The sequence below is a fragment of the Apium graveolens genome, chromosome 3 (assembly GCF_009905375.1).
Source record: "Apium graveolens cultivar Ventura chromosome 3, ASM990537v1, whole genome shotgun sequence".
In the NCBI taxonomy this organism is placed as follows: domain Eukaryota; kingdom Viridiplantae; phylum Streptophyta; class Magnoliopsida; order Apiales; family Apiaceae; genus Apium; species Apium graveolens.
Window position 1 is genome coordinate 105,532,612 of NC_133649.1, and position 18,830 is coordinate 105,551,441.

The 18,830-nt window shown below is 34.2% G+C and overlaps 1 protein-coding gene across 1 annotated transcript; it reads left to right on the plus strand.

Moving 5' to 3' along the window:
* The first annotated feature begins 17,460 nt into the window (after positions 1 to 17,460).
* Positions 17,461 to 18,165, plus strand: LOC141714505 (putative B3 domain-containing protein At4g03170). Its single transcript, XM_074518022.1, has one exon. It carries the CDS (start codon positions 17,461 to 17,463, stop codon positions 18,163 to 18,165), a length of 705 nt encoding a protein of 234 aa, XP_074374123.1.
* The last annotated feature ends 665 nt before the right edge of the window (positions 18,166 to 18,830 follow it).

Sequence of the window (18,830 nt, forward strand, 5' to 3'; positions counted from 1 at the left end):
CAGGCTAGTCTCATGGTACAGCAAGAAACAGCAAACAGTTTCCAACTCAACGGCCGAGGCTGAATATATTGCTGCTGGAAGCTGCTGTGCTCAGATCTTGTGGATTAGGAACCAACTACGAGACTATGGCTCTGTATTGAACAAGATTCCTATTTTATGTGACAACACAAGTGCAATAGCCATCACCAACAACCCTGTGCAGCACTCGAGGACAAAGCACATTGACATCAGGTATCATTTTATTAGAGAGCACGTCATGAATGGTACTGTTGAACTATTTTTTGTTCCAACAGAAGAACAAATAGCAGATATTTTCACTAAACCACTTGACGAATCCACATTTACCAGATTAGTTGGTAAATTGGGCATGTTGAATAGTTTTAGTGATTAATTTAGTTAATATCTGGGATCTGTTCTTGAATAAATTTACAAATGAATTTTTCATAAATGAAAAATTCATTTGCAAATTTATTTTATCATTTTATCATATTTCTTGCTTATTTCTATGTAATATATATTATCTTATCTATTTTTATTTTTATTTTCCCTTCTTGTTAATTTAAAATATCTCAGAATATTCTATTTCCTCTAAAAATATTTTTCTATGAATTTTTATTTGCTAAAATTCAATAGAAATCCATTTTTGGAATAAAAATAATAAATTCTGATATATTGTCTTTGTTTCAGTATATTTAATTAGAGTCTGTACATATTTCATTGTCTTTCTACTGAAATGACAATCGGCAAGACAATTGAAATTGTCTTGCTGAAAATCATTTCAGTACTCATATATATATATATATATACTTATTTTCATATTAATTCTGTGTTTAATGCTGATATGACAATCGGCAAGACAATTGAAATTGTCTTGCTGAAAGTCATTTCAGTTTAAATTATGTTTATTATATTCTTCAGTATAGTTTTATACTGGCAAGACAATCGGTATGACTATTGGATTGTCTTGCCAGTTATAAACATTATATATATATTTCATTTTATTATTATACTGGTATGACAATCGGTATGACTATCAGATTGTCATACCAGTTATAATTTTAGTATTTATTCTGTTATTTCTTTTCCTTCTTTTGCCTGGTATGACAATCGGTATGACAATCCCGGATTGTCATACCAGCTGTTATATAAAGGCGTTTGTTGTTTTGTTTTAAACCATCACAACAGTTTCATTTCTTTCAAAAATTTCGAACAGTTTCTTCCTCATTTTCTCTCTTCTCTCTCTTCGAACTAAAACCATCAATCTGATTCCTTCCTTGCTCGAGTTTTTACTCAGCAAACTAATTCATCACTTTGTGATATATACATACAAGTATATATATACAGAGGTGCTGTTGGATTTTTCTTAAATAAAAACAAAAACAAATAAAAATCAGTTTGCCCCTTCAAATTCAATTTATGTTTGTTGATTTTGAACCTTTTATTTTTATTTTCAATTTCTGATTTGTGTCTTTTGGTTTGTCAAAACTGTGTTTGTGAGTTAGGAATTTTAACGAGATACATTTCTGTCTAAATTTTTCGATTATAATTAATTTAATTCGAATTATTAAATTAATTTAATTAATTCGAATTTTCTTAATATTATTCTTAAAATTCTGAAAAGCGTGTGTCTTATTATTATTTTAAATGGCTCTCAATTTCCAAATTGTTGCGCATAATCAGGTTGGTTATTTTAATCCGGAAAAATGTGATGTTGAAAAATTTAAGCCATGGATTAGATTTTTAAATGACCATTCGATTGTTAGCTCTGCTATTAAATCAAATGTGATTTTAAACGTCGATCTACTTAGACTGATTTGCACAACTTCTACTGTGGTCGATGATTCAAAATCTTTTTCATTCACCGTCGCAAACACAGAGTATGTAGTTGATGAAACAGTCGTCAATCGTGCGTTAAATTTTCCACTAGACAATTTCTGTAATTTACCCTCTGAAAATGATATCACAAATTTTTTCAATGCTATTCACTATCAGGGGGTGATCAATTTAACCAAACTTTCTAAATCAAATTTGGTGTCTGAATGGGATATTTTCTTCGATACACTTTCCAAAGTGTTTGCCAACTGCACAAAATCCAATTTTCATAACATCACTTCCACTCTGCAGTATATTGGTCTTGCGGTTGTTTTCAATCAAAGGATCAATTTTGGCAAACTACTTTTTCTCATTCTCTTGAGACGTCTAACTTTTGCTTTACGTGATCATTCTACAAATCGTAGGGTATCATGTTACTATGCTCGTTTTCTCATGCTTATAGCAGATCATCTACTCACCCCTGAACACAAAGCCCTTTTTGCTAACTCTGCGGTAACCGAACCCCCTCCAGTTAGCAAAAAGATTTACACTCGCCAAGACACAACCTTCAAATTTATGCAAGTTCCAGTACTTGTATCTGCTTTCATGGCCAATTATATTCCCTTACCTATTTTCAATCTTCCCGGCCATGAACAGCAACCTCAACCTCCAGTGGTTCAAGCCACCCAGACTCTTCCATTACAGGTAGTAATTCCTCACTCTCACTCTCTTCCTACTTCTGTTGAAAGACCCCCAGTGGTTGATAGGGCTGACCATGAAGTTGTAGAACCACAGCTTCAATCCCAGGTCATAGAGCCAAACACAGAGTCTCATTCTATCTCAACCTCTCCCCCACTGTCTAAAATGTTACCCAGGAGATTACTAGGAAGTAGTACATTGTTAAATATGAGTGAACCCTCAGCTCTGCCTCCTCCTAAGAAAAGAAGAACATATTCTGAGGCATCTGAAAGCCCATCCTTGTCCTCTCAACAGGACATGGACTTTGAAATGGCCAATGAACAGTTACTAGAGGCATTCTCTCAACAGGATGCATCTATTGAAATTCGCCATAGGGCCATGGCATCTTGTACTGAGTCAAGCACAATTCCATTACTCACAATGGAACCATACACTTCCCCAGATCATACTCAGGACACACAGCGAGGAGTGCACGTAGAGTCGGTTACAGTGCCTGCCATAGTTACGGCAGAAGAGCAGTCACATGCTTCAGAGGGAAAATCTGACTCTCCGCCATCTTTAATAGAGTCATTTTCTCCCCTCCCAGATCCAACACCTCTGGCTCCCTTATGGGATTCTCCACTCGCAGATTTATCTGGAGAAAGTGGAGGGCAACTCGGTCAATCTATCCCTGAAGCAATTCAGACATCTATTCCAAAAGATTTGATAGGTTTGACTGAGGATCGGGACTCGCGAATTCCCATTGCACCACCACTGACCTCTCTTGAAGAGGCTAGGGTGATTTTTAATGCAGGTATAGAAGAACAGCAATAGGAAGACTCCTCACGAGCAATTATATTGAGAGAAACACATGCACATGAGATGAGTGAACCAAACACGAGTGAAATTCAGGTGAGAGCACACACATACACTGATACTGTAAACCTGTTAGCTCAGATTGCTGCCCTAAAAGAAGAACTTGCTAAAAGCCAAGCTGAAGCTCAAGCATTCAAAGCACAAGTGGTTGAACGGTCTTCTTCTTCCACCTCTGTCAATAATCAGCTTGCAATCATAAGGAATGACATCTCAGATCTAAAGACCACTGTAATACCAAAGCTCAATTCTATTCAGGACACTCCAAATTTATCAGCTGATGACATATCCAACTTCTGCTCTCTACATACAAGAATGACTTCTCTTGAAGACCTCGTTGAGATGAATCATTCACTGGACTCCTCAAGATTTCTAAAGATAGAGACGGGCATGGAACATCTCAATGAAGGGATGAAGCACCTATATTACATGATCAAGAATTCTCATTGCCCTAATGAAGAACAAAGAGCTTATTTTGAAGGACCGTCTGGTGGAGGATCAGGCTCTGGAGGTGATGGAGGTTCCAAAGGAAAGTCAGTAGAGGATCCCTCAACTAAGGGGGAGAAGAAAGGGAGTAGTGCCAAAGGGAAGGAAAAAGATACCTCTGCTGGAAACAAAGGAAAGGCTGATGATGTCTACTACAGTGGAGAACAAGATGACTTTGACATTTTTGACATTCCCACTGAACCAGTTCAGGAAGATAAAGATGGGTTATTTGAAGCTGAAGAGGAAAGTGATTTTGAAGATTGGGAAGAGGAAGATACAGTGGATCCTATGTTTGAGAAAGAATTTCAGAAAGAGCAGTCAGAGATGCTAAGAAAAGAAGCTGAACTCAAGAAGGTCTCTCAGATCATTGACAGGAGGAAAGACATACAAAGAACAGAAACTCTTCAAAAGCAACGTCTTCATGACATTAAGGCTCAAGAAAGGAGAAGAGATGTCAGACTAAAGATTGGTGAAAAATGGGATGAAGCTAGGAGAGTACTTGATATGCCTCAGCTGAGCACTAACAATGATAGGCAATTCTTACATCTTCTTGACAAGCTGGAAATCTCAAATCCTAACAATGACATGTACATGAATGCTATCAAGACTGAAGTCTCAAGGATCACAGCTGCTTTTGATAGATCCCTAAATGAGATGAGCATTTTTGTATATTGTCAGAGTGAAGGATCATTCAAGGTGTCACTTCATCTATTTGAGAATCGTTCTTTGTCAGAGATTTGGATTCTTTTAAACAAAGTCAAAAGAAGCTCAGAATTGAATGAAGTTCTTCGAGAAAGGCTTAAAGAGTTTGCCAGCAGGGCTAGTCCTCAAGTGGTCAACAATCCTCATCAGGTGAGATTCTTTAAGTCTGATTGTCTTCAAATCTGTCAGCTAGATGTACAATCTCTTAAAGACTACTCAGCTAAGCATCTGGTCTGGATGGAACATCATTTGAGAACTGCTGGATATTCATCCATGTTGAAGACTCAAGCTGCTGACTTAAAGCTTATTGTGAAAAGAATGTTAAAAGGTACAATCAACTCAAGAATAAGCTGAAGTCAGTTGGAGTTCAACCAGTCAGACCAGCAAGCTTCACTTCAGAAAAGGATCGTGTCTTTGACAAGGAATTGCTTCAAGATTTAGAAGAAGGTGAAGTCAGAAGAGAAGACAACTGAAGTCAATTAGCTCAAAACTCAATGTAATATGATTAGAGCTTTATGAATCAAGATAGTCTAATGTAGTTATATGTTCAGGCTAGAGGAACATCTATCTTGTATTCACTTGTAAATTTCATTTGGAATCTGGAAAATGTTAAATATAATCCAGAACTTTTCTACTATTTACTTTACATTACTGTTTATATCTTTTTCTTATTTGTTAGTTGAGTTATCCTCTAGGTATTTGTTGTTATTGTCTAACAAGCAAATAGGGGGAGATTGAAAGGCATATGTTATAGCCTACTCGTTTATTCGAGTATTTAACTCAACTCAAATAAGAATGTAATAAGTAAATAGTGGATCAATCATCAGAGAGATCTCACAATGTAACATCTGTCAAAGAATAAAGAAACATTGTTCATCTGCAGACTTGAAGATTCACTGGAAGAAGTTCAAGAATTTGATCATGCCTCAGTGATATAAATCAAGATCGTGGATTTAATCAAGTGACAGAGATCTCGTCAGGGTATCATTTATTACAAGGATTCAATCAGAACATCAAAGTCAAGACATGAAGAAACGTCACGAAAGTTAGTCACTCATGAACCAGACAGTACATCGAGTGTCAGCATTGAAGTGGCGGAATTGATTCATAAGTCTCAGTGACTTTCAGAAGATTGTCAGAAGAATGGATGCTGCTCAGGGTTAGTATTAATTCTCTATTAATTAATTAAGTCATATAATTTAATTATGAAAATAAATTATATCTGCAAAGATTAATTTATTTGATTAATTAAATTAATTGATTAATTAATTCTGAATTAATATTAAGGTTTTTCAGAATTTTAATTGATTAAAATCTGTTTTAATTCTAAAAAGACAACTGATTGTACTAGTATGACAATCGGTATGACAATTGATAGTCATACCGAAAGTCATGCTAATTCAGTTGATTGTCTTGATAGAATTATTATTTAGATTAAAATCACTTATTAATTCAGTAAGACAATTTCATTTGAACTAATATGACAATCGGTATGACAATCAATAGTCATACCGAAAGTCTTGCTAGTTCATTTTAATTGTCTTGCTAGCTCTAAAAGATTGTCACACCGAAAGTATTATTGGACAAAGGATTGTCATACCAGTTCATTTGATCTCGGCTGTGTTGATTAAAAAGAAGCAGAAGCATCCAATTTACTCACTCACACAAAAAAGCAATCAAACAGAAGCCAAGAACAAAACAGAGAAAAATCAGCCAAATATTTCATCTTATCTGCTAATTCAAGATCACAATTTCTAGCTTGTAAAGTTAAATCCAATCAACTAGAAATCACTCTCTTGTTCTTGTGTAACAATCTAGCGGATCAAAATCCCTAGAACTTAATCTCAAATCGCATTTAGCATTTGATCTTTTAATTACAAAAATAGAAAAAGTTCATGTCGAATTTATTCTAGATTTGTAATAATTGATTTGAGATTAATCCCTTGTAACCGATACCGTAGTTGTAACACCTTTCAAGTTTAATAAAAGTTTTATTTAACTTGAATTTTGTTTCACAATTTTATTCCGCATTTTATTCGACTTAACGGTATTGTTTGCATTCAACCCCCCCTTCTACAAACAAATTGGGACCTAACACCCATCCTATGTGATCTTTATCAAGCTCATGATAAAGATCAAGGTCAATCTAATATGGCGATGGAAATAAATACAACTACTTATTACATAAGAAGTCTTCTTTGTTTAGACTTCTTGTATGCCTCGTCTTCTTCTTTATATCACCTCCATTGGATAGCCTTCTTGAGTCTTCAATTACATTACATGATTTAAATTAAAACTAATCTAATGAACTTACAAGAATAACTCGAGTTACATTCGAGATTTATGATTATAAAGATTGACGACATGCAAGTCGTATTTAAAACCAAAACCAAAATAATTACACTAAGGTCGAAAAGCCATAACCATCCACCATGCTCATACAACACATAAAAGCATGTTAAAACATATAATCTGATCTTAACATATCATATTATCCATGATCTAATTATAAAAAGAAAATATGACAAAAATCAGAAAAATCAGAATCAAATCAGAAAAACAAGAATCACTGTTTACGGGCAGTAAACGACGTTAAACGCCTTACAGACGAGTCGTTGATAGTTTTAGCTATCAGTTTTGTTCAGATGCTTGTTTACCTATGGAATAGGGTATTCGTTTGCGTAAATCAGACACCAGACCCAGATTTCAGCAAATCTGCAGCAGCCAATTCAGAATCCGTATCTAATATGATTCTCATAATTAGAGCAAACATAAATCATGTATATATCAGTATATATACAGATTACATAATCATCTTATGATTATACAACTCACATGAATATCATATATTCAAAACCATACATATATAAGCATATTATATCAACATCAAATCTTGGCGAATCACGTACATGCTCATATATCGAAAACAATTAAACACATAAATGAATTAAAAACTTTTCGCAAGTAGCTCTGATGCCATTGAAGGGTTTTTAGCACATAAACGCAACGAAAACGTAAATTTAAATCTTAAAAAAAATCGAAACCCTCCGCAGGATCCATGCGAAAAATAATATTTAATTCGTAGTTCAGTATGTTTACCTTAAGAAGCTTTACGTTAATGGAAAGATGGAGGTCTTTAATAGCGATCCAAGAACGATGAACGGAAATCCCTAGCAGCTGCTCCTCAAGTGTGAAGCACTCCACCGGTATCCACCAAAAGTACAATGTGATGGAGGAGGAAGAGGTTGAGAGAATTAGTTGTCTCCCTCTTGTTCTACTTTAGAATTAAGGTTAATTATTTGGGTTGAGGCAAATAGGGTTTATAATAGTATATTTATAGGCAAAATTTTCAGCTGAAAATTTTCCATAAAATATTAATATTATTAACACTTTAATTGATTATTCTTATCAACCAATTAACTAATAATTAAAACACCTTTTAATCATTAATCCCTTTTCTAAACACTTTAGAAAAATAATTCTCTCACTTGATTTAATTTCCAAAATTAAATTCTTAATTAATAATATTAAGAATTAATTAAATCTCATTTAATCAATTATTAAATCTGCTAATTAATTATTTATTTCATAAATAAATAATTACCAGCCATTATTAATTAATTCCTCCACCATTAAATCATTCTCTTTTATGGTGTGACTCTGTAGGTTCAATATTAAGCCGGTAGTAGAAATAAATAATAATAAAACTATTTTATCATTATTTATATAAATTCTCTAATTCATTAAATATGATTAGTTAATAAATTAATCATATTTATTCTACATCGTGAGGGATACTTCTCAGCATATCGCGACTATCCGGATAATACAAATTCACTGCTTAGAATACCAAGAACCTATTCAGTGAGTAGTTACCGTACAATCAATTCCTTCTACCCTGCAATGTCATGATTAAATACAAGGCATGGAACTTGTGTCAAGCCTTTCTTATTTAATCATTTGCTTTCCCATTCACTATGCTTAGTTCTATTTAATGTAAATTAGAAACTCCTTTCTAATTTCATTCACTCTGGCCAGAGATTCCTGAACTAGCATAAGTGGATCAGCATTGAACATTCTCTTCCTTCACTGGAAGGGGTAGATCCTTTATTGATCATACACTATCTTCGTGTACAAATTCCTATACCCAGTAGAGCCCATATAATTGACCCTGGAGACTAAGAACTAAACCAAAGCATAGTTCAGTGTACACAAGATGACTATGATGACCTCAAATCTAAGGATACTTGTACAACTATCACTATGTGAACAACTGCTGACACGTGAGTGAAATCCATCAGTTGTTCAGCTGTGTGAGTCATGTTCAGTGAACTTATTCTATAATAAGCACCTACATACTAGCTATAGTGTCACCACACAAATGTCTATGAGAACAAACATCCTTCATAATGAAGCAAACATAGTATGTACCGATCTTTGCGGATTACTAATTACCAGTTAGTAATCCTATGACCAGGAAATATTTAAGTTTAGAGTTATCATCTTTTAGGTCTCATTATTATGATCTCATCATAATCCATAAAAAGCTTTACTCTAAACTATGGTATATCTTATTTAAACACTTAAATAGATAAAGCCCGCAATAAAACCAAAACAAGTCTTTTATTAATATCAATGAAATCAAAACAGATTACATAAAAGTTATTCCTAAATCCTCATACATGATTGGACTTAGGACATATCTCTTTCAGATGAGTCTACCAGATCTTCCATTAAATTTCTGGGGTAATGCTCTAGAAACAACTGCATATATACTAAACTGGGTTCCAACTAAATCGGTTCAAATGACTCCATATGAGATATGGACTGAGAAACATCATATCATGTCGTTTATGAAAGTATGGGGAATGTGAAGCATTTATGAAACACTTGGTGACTGACAAGCTAGGACCAAAATCGGGTGAATATTATTTTCTGGGATATCCTGAAGAAACAAAAGGGTATAGGTTTTATAATCCTACTGAGAACAAAGTATTTGTTGCTCGGACCGCTGTATTTCTTGAAAGAGAGTTACTTTCCAAGAATAATAGTGGGAGGACTATAGATCTCGATGAAGATTGAGATGTACAAAATAAAATTGAACCAGAGTTGGAAAATGGGCAGGATAAAGATCAAGATGTTCATGTTCCAGAAATACAGGTTGCTCGTATATCTAGTAGGGTTCGTCATGATCCAGAGAGATATTATGAATTTCTCTAGATGATGATGTGATGCTCATAAACAATGGTGAGCCTCTTACCTACCAAAAAGCTATGAATAGTCCAGACTCCGAGAGATGGCTAGAGGCCGTGAAATCCGAGATGGAATCCATGTATCAAAATAAAGTATGGACTTCAGTTGATCCACCCGAAGGGGTAAAACCTATAGGGTGTAAGTGGGTTTCTAAGAAGAAAACTGACATGGATGGTAAAGTATAGACATATAAGGCACGACTAGTGGCAAAAGGTTTCAAACAAATTCATGGTATAGACTATGATGAGACTTTTTCACCAGTTGCTATGGTCAAGTCCATTAGGATTTTGCTAGAAATAGCTGCTTACTACGACTATGAGATTTGGAAAATGGATGTCAAAACCGCTTTCTTAAATGGGAGCCTTGAAGATGATGTATATATGATACAACCTGAGGGTTTTATCGATCTAAAGTTTCCTAAGATGGTCTGTAAGTTGCTTCGATCCATTTATGGATTAAAGCAAGCCTCAAGGAGATGGAATCGTCATTTTGATGAAACAGACAAAGAGTATGGATTTATTCAAAACGAAGATGAACCATCTGTTTACAAGAAGGTTAGTGGGAGCCATGTAGCATTCCTAGTACTATATGTAGATATATTACTAATAGGGAATGACATACCTTTTCTACATGCTGTTAAGACTTGGTTGGGAAATAGTTTCTCGATGAAGAACTTAGGCGATGCTACCTATATATTAGGGATCAAGATCTATAGAGATAGATCAACGATATTAATCGGCCTAAGTCAGAGTACATATATTGACAATGTATTGCATCGTTTTGGGATGCAAGAGGCAAAAAGGAGATATGTCCCAATGTCTCATGCGATAGTGATCTCAAAAGATAAATGCCCTAAATCATTAGATGATAAGGGCCGTATGAGAAAAGTTTCATATGCTTCGATAATTGGATCTATAATGTGTTGGATTTTAATCGCAGCGGGGGCATGGCAAAACACTTTCGCACATATAAAATCCAAATAAAAGCATATAAATCGTGGTAAAAACGTAGGGATCGAATCTAACCTTTAAAATAATTCGGAGACAACGATCAGAGATCCTTAGCAGTTGCTCCTCAAGTGTGAAGCACTCCAACGGTATCCACCAAGAAAACGATGTTAAGGAGGAGGAAGGAGGTGGAGATAATTGGGTTTTCCAAACTTTTTGGGTTTTGGGGTTCGAATGAAATAGGGTTTATAATAGTATATTTATAGGCAAAATTTTCAGCTGAAATTTTCCATAAATATTATTATTATTATCCCATTTATTATTCTCATTAATAATTAAAACACCTTTTAATTATTAATCCTTTTTCTAAACACTTTAGAAATAATTCTCTCTCTTGATTTAATTTCCAAAAATTAAATCCTTAATTAATAATATTAAGAACTTTTCTTAATTAATTTATAATCAATTAAATCTCATTTAATCAATTATTAAATTTGCCAATTAATTATTTATTTCATAAATAAATAATTATCAGCCATTATTAATTAATTCCTCCACCATTAAATTATTCTCTTTTTATGGTGTGACCCTGTAGGTTCAATATTAAGCCGGTAGTAGAAATAAATAATAATAAAACTATTTTATCATTATTTATATAAATTCTTTAATTTATTAAATATGATTAATTAATTAATCGTATTTATTCTACATCGTGAGGGATACTTCTCAGCATATCGCGACTATCCGGATAATATGAATTCACTGCTTAGAATACCAAGAACCTATTCAGTGAATAGTTACCATACAATAAACTCCTTCTACCCTACAATGTCCCGATTAAATATAAGGCATGGATCTCGTGTCAAGCCTATCTAATTCAATCACTTGCTTACCATTTACTATGCGTATTTCTATGCAAATTTGAAACTCCTTTCTAATTTCATTCACTCTGGCCAGAGATTCCTGAACTAGCATAAGTGGATCAGCCTTGAACATTCGCTTCCTTCACTGAAAGGGGTAGATCCTTTATTGATCATACACTATCTTCGTGTACAAATTCCTATACCCAGTAGAGCCCTAATAATTATCCCTGGAGACTAAGAACTAAACCAAAGCATAGTTCAGTGTACACAAGATGACTATGATGACCTCAAGTCTAAGGATACTTGTACAACTATCACTATGTGAACAACTGCTGACACGTGAGTGAACTCCATCAGTTGTTCAGCTGTGCGAGTCATGTTCAGTGAACTTATTCCATAATAAGCACCTACATACTAGCTATAGTGTCACCACACAAATGTCTATGAGAACAGACATCCTTCATAATGAAGCAAGCATAGTATGTACCGATCTTTGCGGATTATTAATTACCAGTTAGTAATCCTACGACCAGGAACTATTTAAGTTTAGAGTTATCATCTTTTAGGTCTCACTATTATGATCTCATCATAATCCATAAAAAGCTTTACTCTAAACTATGGTATATCTTATTTAAACACTTAAATAGATAGAGGCCGTAATAAAAACAAAACAAATCTTTTATTAATATCAATGAAATCAAAACAGATTACATAAAAGTTATTCCTAAATCCTCATACATGATTGGACTTAGGACATATTCCTTTCATAATGTATGTAATGATATGTACTTGTCCTGATGTTTCGTATGCCTTGAGCATGATGAGGAGATCAGTCCAATATAGGAGAGGGTCACTGGACAACTGTCAAGAATATTCTTAAGTACTTAAAGAGGACTAAGGATTCATTCTTCGTGTATGGAGGAGATGGGAAGCTAGTTGTAGAGGGTTATACTAATTCTAGCTTCCAGACAGACAGAGATGATTATGTATCTCAGTCAGGTTTTGTATTTTGCTTAAATAGAGGTGCTATAAGCTGGAAGAGTTCAAAGAAAGAGACAGTAGCTGATTCTACAATGAAAGCTGAGTATATTGCTGCTAGTGAAGCGGCCAATGAGACTGTCTGGATATGAACATTCATAACGGGACTTGGTGTGGTTCCATCGATCACATATCCAGTTGATCTTTACTGTGATAATCCATTGCGCATGCTAAAGAACCAATGTCCCATTCCCGACAAAACATATACTTAGGAGATATCACCTTCTTCGAGAGATTAACGAAAGAGTATATATAAATATATGTAAAGTGCATACTGATGATAATGTTGCAGACCCACTGACTAAGGTTTTATCGCAATAAAAGCACGATGGTCATACTAGTTCCATGGGTATTAGATACATGTGTGATTGGCTCTAGTGTAAGTGGGAGATTGTTAGTGTGTGCCCTATAGACAACACTATTATATTTATGTTATGAGATATTTGGATTATTAATTATGATTTTATGGATTATTCTTTAGAAATTTATTATATCTTTATTTCATGCGATAAAATGTTAGATTAATAAATATTCTTGGAATATAATATGTAAATCTATATCTCTAAGTATGTGACTTAGAAATGAGATTATGAGAATAATATGCATATTTCTAAAGGTCCATAGTCAAGTATTATTGTTAAGGAACGAAATACATTGAGACTAGTGTGTTTGTTGACTGATGATCACATCTCATTGATCATAGGTATGGTGATACTAAAGTAAAAAATATAGGCACATGTATTAGATACATGGTGCTGAATTGACCCGTTATGAGATAATGCATGTTTATAGTGTCATGAGTTAAGCTCACAGTTATAATGATGTATTGGTCCCTATACCTGCAGTCATTATATTTCTATACGAGAATTAATACACTTTGATTCTATTAAAATTTATCCTTGACCGGGTAATAATAAAAGTAGACATTAGGTATATTATGAATCGTATGAGAAATATGAATGATCTATATGGGATTTAGCTCTCTTATATTAATGAGTGATATTTTTTGGCCTCTTGATTGAGTGAGATTATAAAATGCATGGTCGTGCTCAAGTACTGATTTGTTTAATAGTTTACTCATTGATCAAAGAAATCCTGATTAAACGTTACAGAGGACAACACAATGCATGCCTCGAGTTTGATCTATAATATAAGGCTAAAGGGATTATATTACATTGTACATTATTCACGAAGGTTTAATTGGATCATTAATTATTATTACTTCGGTAACAATGATGTATTACTAGATGCCGCTCATTATTTATAATTTTATTATTGGATATTAAAATTATTACCAACGTAATAATAACCTAAAGGGTCACACACTAAGAACGTTTAAAAGGAGTTTTAATTTGAATTTCGAATTTAAATTATATGATTATAAATTTAAAATTGGTTATTTAATTAATTGAGTGGAACTTAATTAATTAAATCATAATTTGAATTTTAATCTAATAACCCAATCAGTTTTGGTTTTACATGAAGCCCAAAATGAATTAGAGTTAAGCCCATATATATCTCCCTCATATATATACATGATGATGTATAATTTTAGGGTTAAGAAGTTGAAAATCGTTTTCAGAAAAAGCCCTAACCGTTCAACACAAGGAGAGGCTAGAAAAGAGAGATAGAGATAGGCAAATATTTTGGCTAGTACCGGCTTCGGTGATCGTTGGACGATCAGGCATTCGTGTGGACATCTTTGGAGTGCAGATCTTTGTGTGAAAGGGCTGCGGTGATTCATTCGTTCTGGACCTCCATTATAGTCACTTGTAAAACTTCGTTAAGGTACATATTCCGTTCTCGATAATCATTCACTAATTATACATGGATCATGCGACAGAGATTCGATTTATTTTGCTTTTTGGAGCTTTTTCCATTGCATTTTGTGTTCGAATCTCTATCACTAGGATCCCGGAACTCCCCATTTTTAACCCTCTTTGAAGGGAATTAAAACTTGAAAATCATATTTTTCGGCCAAATATTCTAGTGTATCTTCCATTAAGACCAAAACACACACATAGAAGAGCCAGTGAGCCACATTATATGCAGTTGGAGCTTTTCGCTCTTAACCTTCACTATTTTTTCGATAAGTCGTGCTTTTCACCACCGTTTCTTTTATTATTTTTTTAAAAATTCCTTGGATATCCATCCTCCTATATACTCACGTGATATCATCCATAATATCCCCCATTAATGGCCTCCTTGAGCTCGATATCAAGGTCGCCTTCATTATCCGCTGACTTGCGTTCATCACCAAAGCTTTTTACCATCTTTCCTCTCAAAAGATCACCAAATCCCCTCATTCTAGCGCCAAAAATATTGTGTTATGATTTTGATACAACACTTATGGAGGCTGTTGCTGAAGTATCAAACGAATCACAAAGATTTATGCCTGAAATTGAGTCTGCAAGCAGCGACATTTGAGCGTGCAACTACCGGAATCGGATGGTGTTTGTGGTTATTTCGGGATTGGGTTTGCAAGGTTTCCGGGAAACAGGGGGTAATTAATCTTTACTCGTATGTTCCCAACTGCCAGAAGTGTGTATTATTCAAGTGATTCCACAAATCTTTGTAGAATGAAGTGAGACCCAATCCTTATAAAGTGCCTTTGTATCCTATATTTATAAGAATTAAGTTCAATGTAATTCTCAGGTTTATGACTTATTTTATTGATAAATCGGCCATATTTTGACAAGCATTTGATATGTTTTAGCCTTCCTCGTTGACTTGTAGTGTTTGGATATGTGTATGAGTCATACTCCATGTACACCGCTATAATTCATCTTTATCCATTTAACTATCAGAATATTCCATGTAATATACATATTCCATCTATAAATCTCTCTCAAATAATCAAATACCAATCATCAATCTCTAGTAGTAGAAATCTATTTGAAGTCCAACTCTTTGCTCCTGCCGGCCGAGAGTCTATTCCCAACTCCAATACTGCCTCTGTCGGGCTTCCACAGTCGCAACCTCATAAGGAACCCCTACGTGCAGCCCATGAGACAACCCGTAAATGCAATCTTTATGGAATTCAAGAAGTAGAGCCCACAGATGAACCCCTAAAAGTCCACAAAGGAGTATTCTAGTAAAAACCTTGAGAGAAGGCATATGAAAAAAAATCATCGGAAAGGCCTAAGAGGATACCCATCAAAAATACCTACAAGGAAGCCCCTCCGATAAAGCTCCTGAACAACCCTCATTTGAAAACCTGATGAGTGAATCTCATAGTGGAAGCCCACGGTAGAAGTCCTAGTGGAAGCCATAGTAGAAGCCTTGATGGAATTCTTGAGGGATCCCCTTATAAAAGTCTCCACATTCCAGCATGCAAATAATTCTTCCATCCCCTTTTCATGATTTTCTACGAGCTTTATTTATCGTATTTTTTCCCTAACAGGCCTAGTTAACCATGCTAACTGAGTCCATTCTTTCATGAGCCATATATCCGGCCCAAGCCTAATTTTGGGCACTAACACATATCATCTCATTGCTTGTAAAAAATATATCCAAAGAATTCAGAAAGTTCAAAATACGGTAAATAAAAATTTGAGACAATTTATTATTTGTAACCTCTATTGCAATTGACCATAACTAAAATAACGAAAAACAAGCAAATCAATTTAATTGTTAAAATTATCTTGAAAATTTTAAAAGTGCGATAGGATAACAATTCAAGTTAATATATTTTTGACAATCTTTTTTCGCAACAAAAAATGACTAAAAAATGCAATGTAACACAAAGATATTAGTTGTAAAAATTATTTTCACATTATTTTTAAAAAAGTTCAAAATTGAAATAAAACAAGGGATCGAGATAGTTCATCGTTGATAACCATTTATGTAAATTAATTAAAAATACCAGAACGCAAACAGAAGAACTCAGCCTGGGATAAGAATTCTTCCCGACCTACTCGAATTCGATCCGATTTTCCCGTTCTGGGATAAGAATTCTTCCCGACCTACTCGAATTCGATCCGATTTTCCCGTTCGGTGCGGGAAATCAGAAATTTTTTCGTATATGGGCGGATATCGGGGAGAAACATATAAAAATCTCGGGAATTAGGGGGTCGGGATTAGTGTCTCCCCGCCCTGATTCTCGAACTCGAACATGAACCCTACTTTTTATAATAATATTAATATATATATATATATAAATTAAATATATATGATATATTTTAATTTTTTACTACTTTAATTTTTAATCCACTCATTAATTTGAAGTTACATATCATGATACAATTATAACAAAAATATTTTTGTTTGTTATCGATATGTTGAATAAATATTAATTTTAATTAATGTTTAATATTATTATTAGATTTAAAATAATTTTACACCTTATGATTTATCATGGAATCTGTATTTGAAAATTTTATTCACAACTTGAATCTTGTCAAACAAAAAAAGAAGATGAAAAAACGTAAGTTAAAAATTTAGTTGTAAAAAACAGTGAAATTGCAAATATTCAGTGTAACAGAATTATTTGATAAAATTGCGTACATAAAGAGTTACTACCCGAAATACAGAATCCAGGTAAAATCTTACACAAACGGTCCGAAGATCTTCCGGAAGTGCACCGTCTCAGATACTTCGGCTCCAAGAAACACAATTCCAACCCCCTTTCCTTTATTAATATCACCATGTGTCCTTGTTCATTCATTCTTCTTATTCATCTCTCTCTCTCTCTCAGTACACTTACTTCACACTCTTCTTTCTCAATTCCTCCCTTCATAAACCCTTGTAATTCTTCTTCTTTTTATTCTCTGTTACTAAAAGAATTTATACACATTGATTCTTACGCAATGAATTCAGAAGAAGAAGCAGCAGCGCTGGTACTCTGTTCCATGAAGAACTCCAAAGTAGACTACGAAACAGCTCTTGAACTTGAAAAAACAAGACTTGTCATTCTCAAGAAACGCAATTTTCAACACCCTTCATCTCCTTCTCTCTCAAACCATCACACCCGTCTTCTCTCTCTGGTACCACCGTCTCTCGCCGAAGTTATCGGAAACTGCAGCACTCCATTCGACAAAAGACTCACTGGTTCTGATACTCAAGAAGACCAAGTTAGACTATTGTTGAAATATGGTCATGTCATGCAATTCTTGCATCCACTTTTAAGGCCAAGTGAAATTGATAAAATCAAGAAAAGGGGAATGGTTGTTTGTGTTTATGATCGTTATGGGAGGATGTATGAGATGGTGTTTAGGCTGTGGGGGACAAAAGCTTATGTCATTACTACAAGAAATTGGTTTGAATTTTGTATTGATCATGGCTTGGAAAAGGTTCTTGATTGGGTTACTATCTGGATGTTTAGGCATAATGTTACAGGTAGAATTTGTTTTGTCATCACCTCGGAGCGGAGATGTTTTGCTAAAGCCATTGAGCCGGTCTTTGATCTTCCTGTCGTGGCGCGTAAGAAGAGGACGAAGAGTTGTAGCAGCAGCAGCAGCAATTTGAAAAGGAGGAGACTGAATGATGATGATAGGGTGATTAGTGTTGATTGATTGATTAGTGCAAGGAAATACAGGTTTAACAGATTTTTTATTTACCATGCTTCTGATATCTTGGAAGATGAGTTATTGGAATTTTCTTGGTAGATGAATAGACAAGTTTTCTGATATATATAGATAGGTGTAGAGTATGGTATTGACCCGGTTAGATAATGTGCAGGGGTTTTGGTTGTTTACATAGTACTAATTTTTATGGGATCAACTTATCATTGTTGATGTACATGAGAAAATGAGGATTAATTTGATGATGGAACAAGTGTTTTATTATATGTTTTATTATATGTTTTATTATATGTTTTATGTCCTTATGCTTATTTTTTCATTTTATATTTGTGTATGTATGAATCATAATAACTTGAAACTTGGAAGAACAGAACATCAGTATTGCAATTGGCTTTAATCAGATCACTTTGCCAATGCAGAATTATTAGATTTAAAGACATTATGGATGTAATGTAACTGGTGGCTATATCTCGTTCTTTCATGTTTGTCTGAATTTGTGCCCACTATAATACTTCATTCTAGTTTTAGATGATCCATTATGTGTAAAATGTAGATAGACCGTAAAACGGACAACTGTTTGGAAGATGGTGGGATTATGTTTTTGTCCAATTAGATCCTAGATCTATTGTGCTTCTTTAGAAGTAAATAAGATGAGA

What these genes read in the sequence shown, in the direction of transcription:
- LOC141714505 (XM_074518022.1), top strand. Translation starts at nt 17,461, where the DNA reads ATGAATTCAGAAGAAGAAGCAGCAGCGCTGGTACTCTGTTCCATGAAG.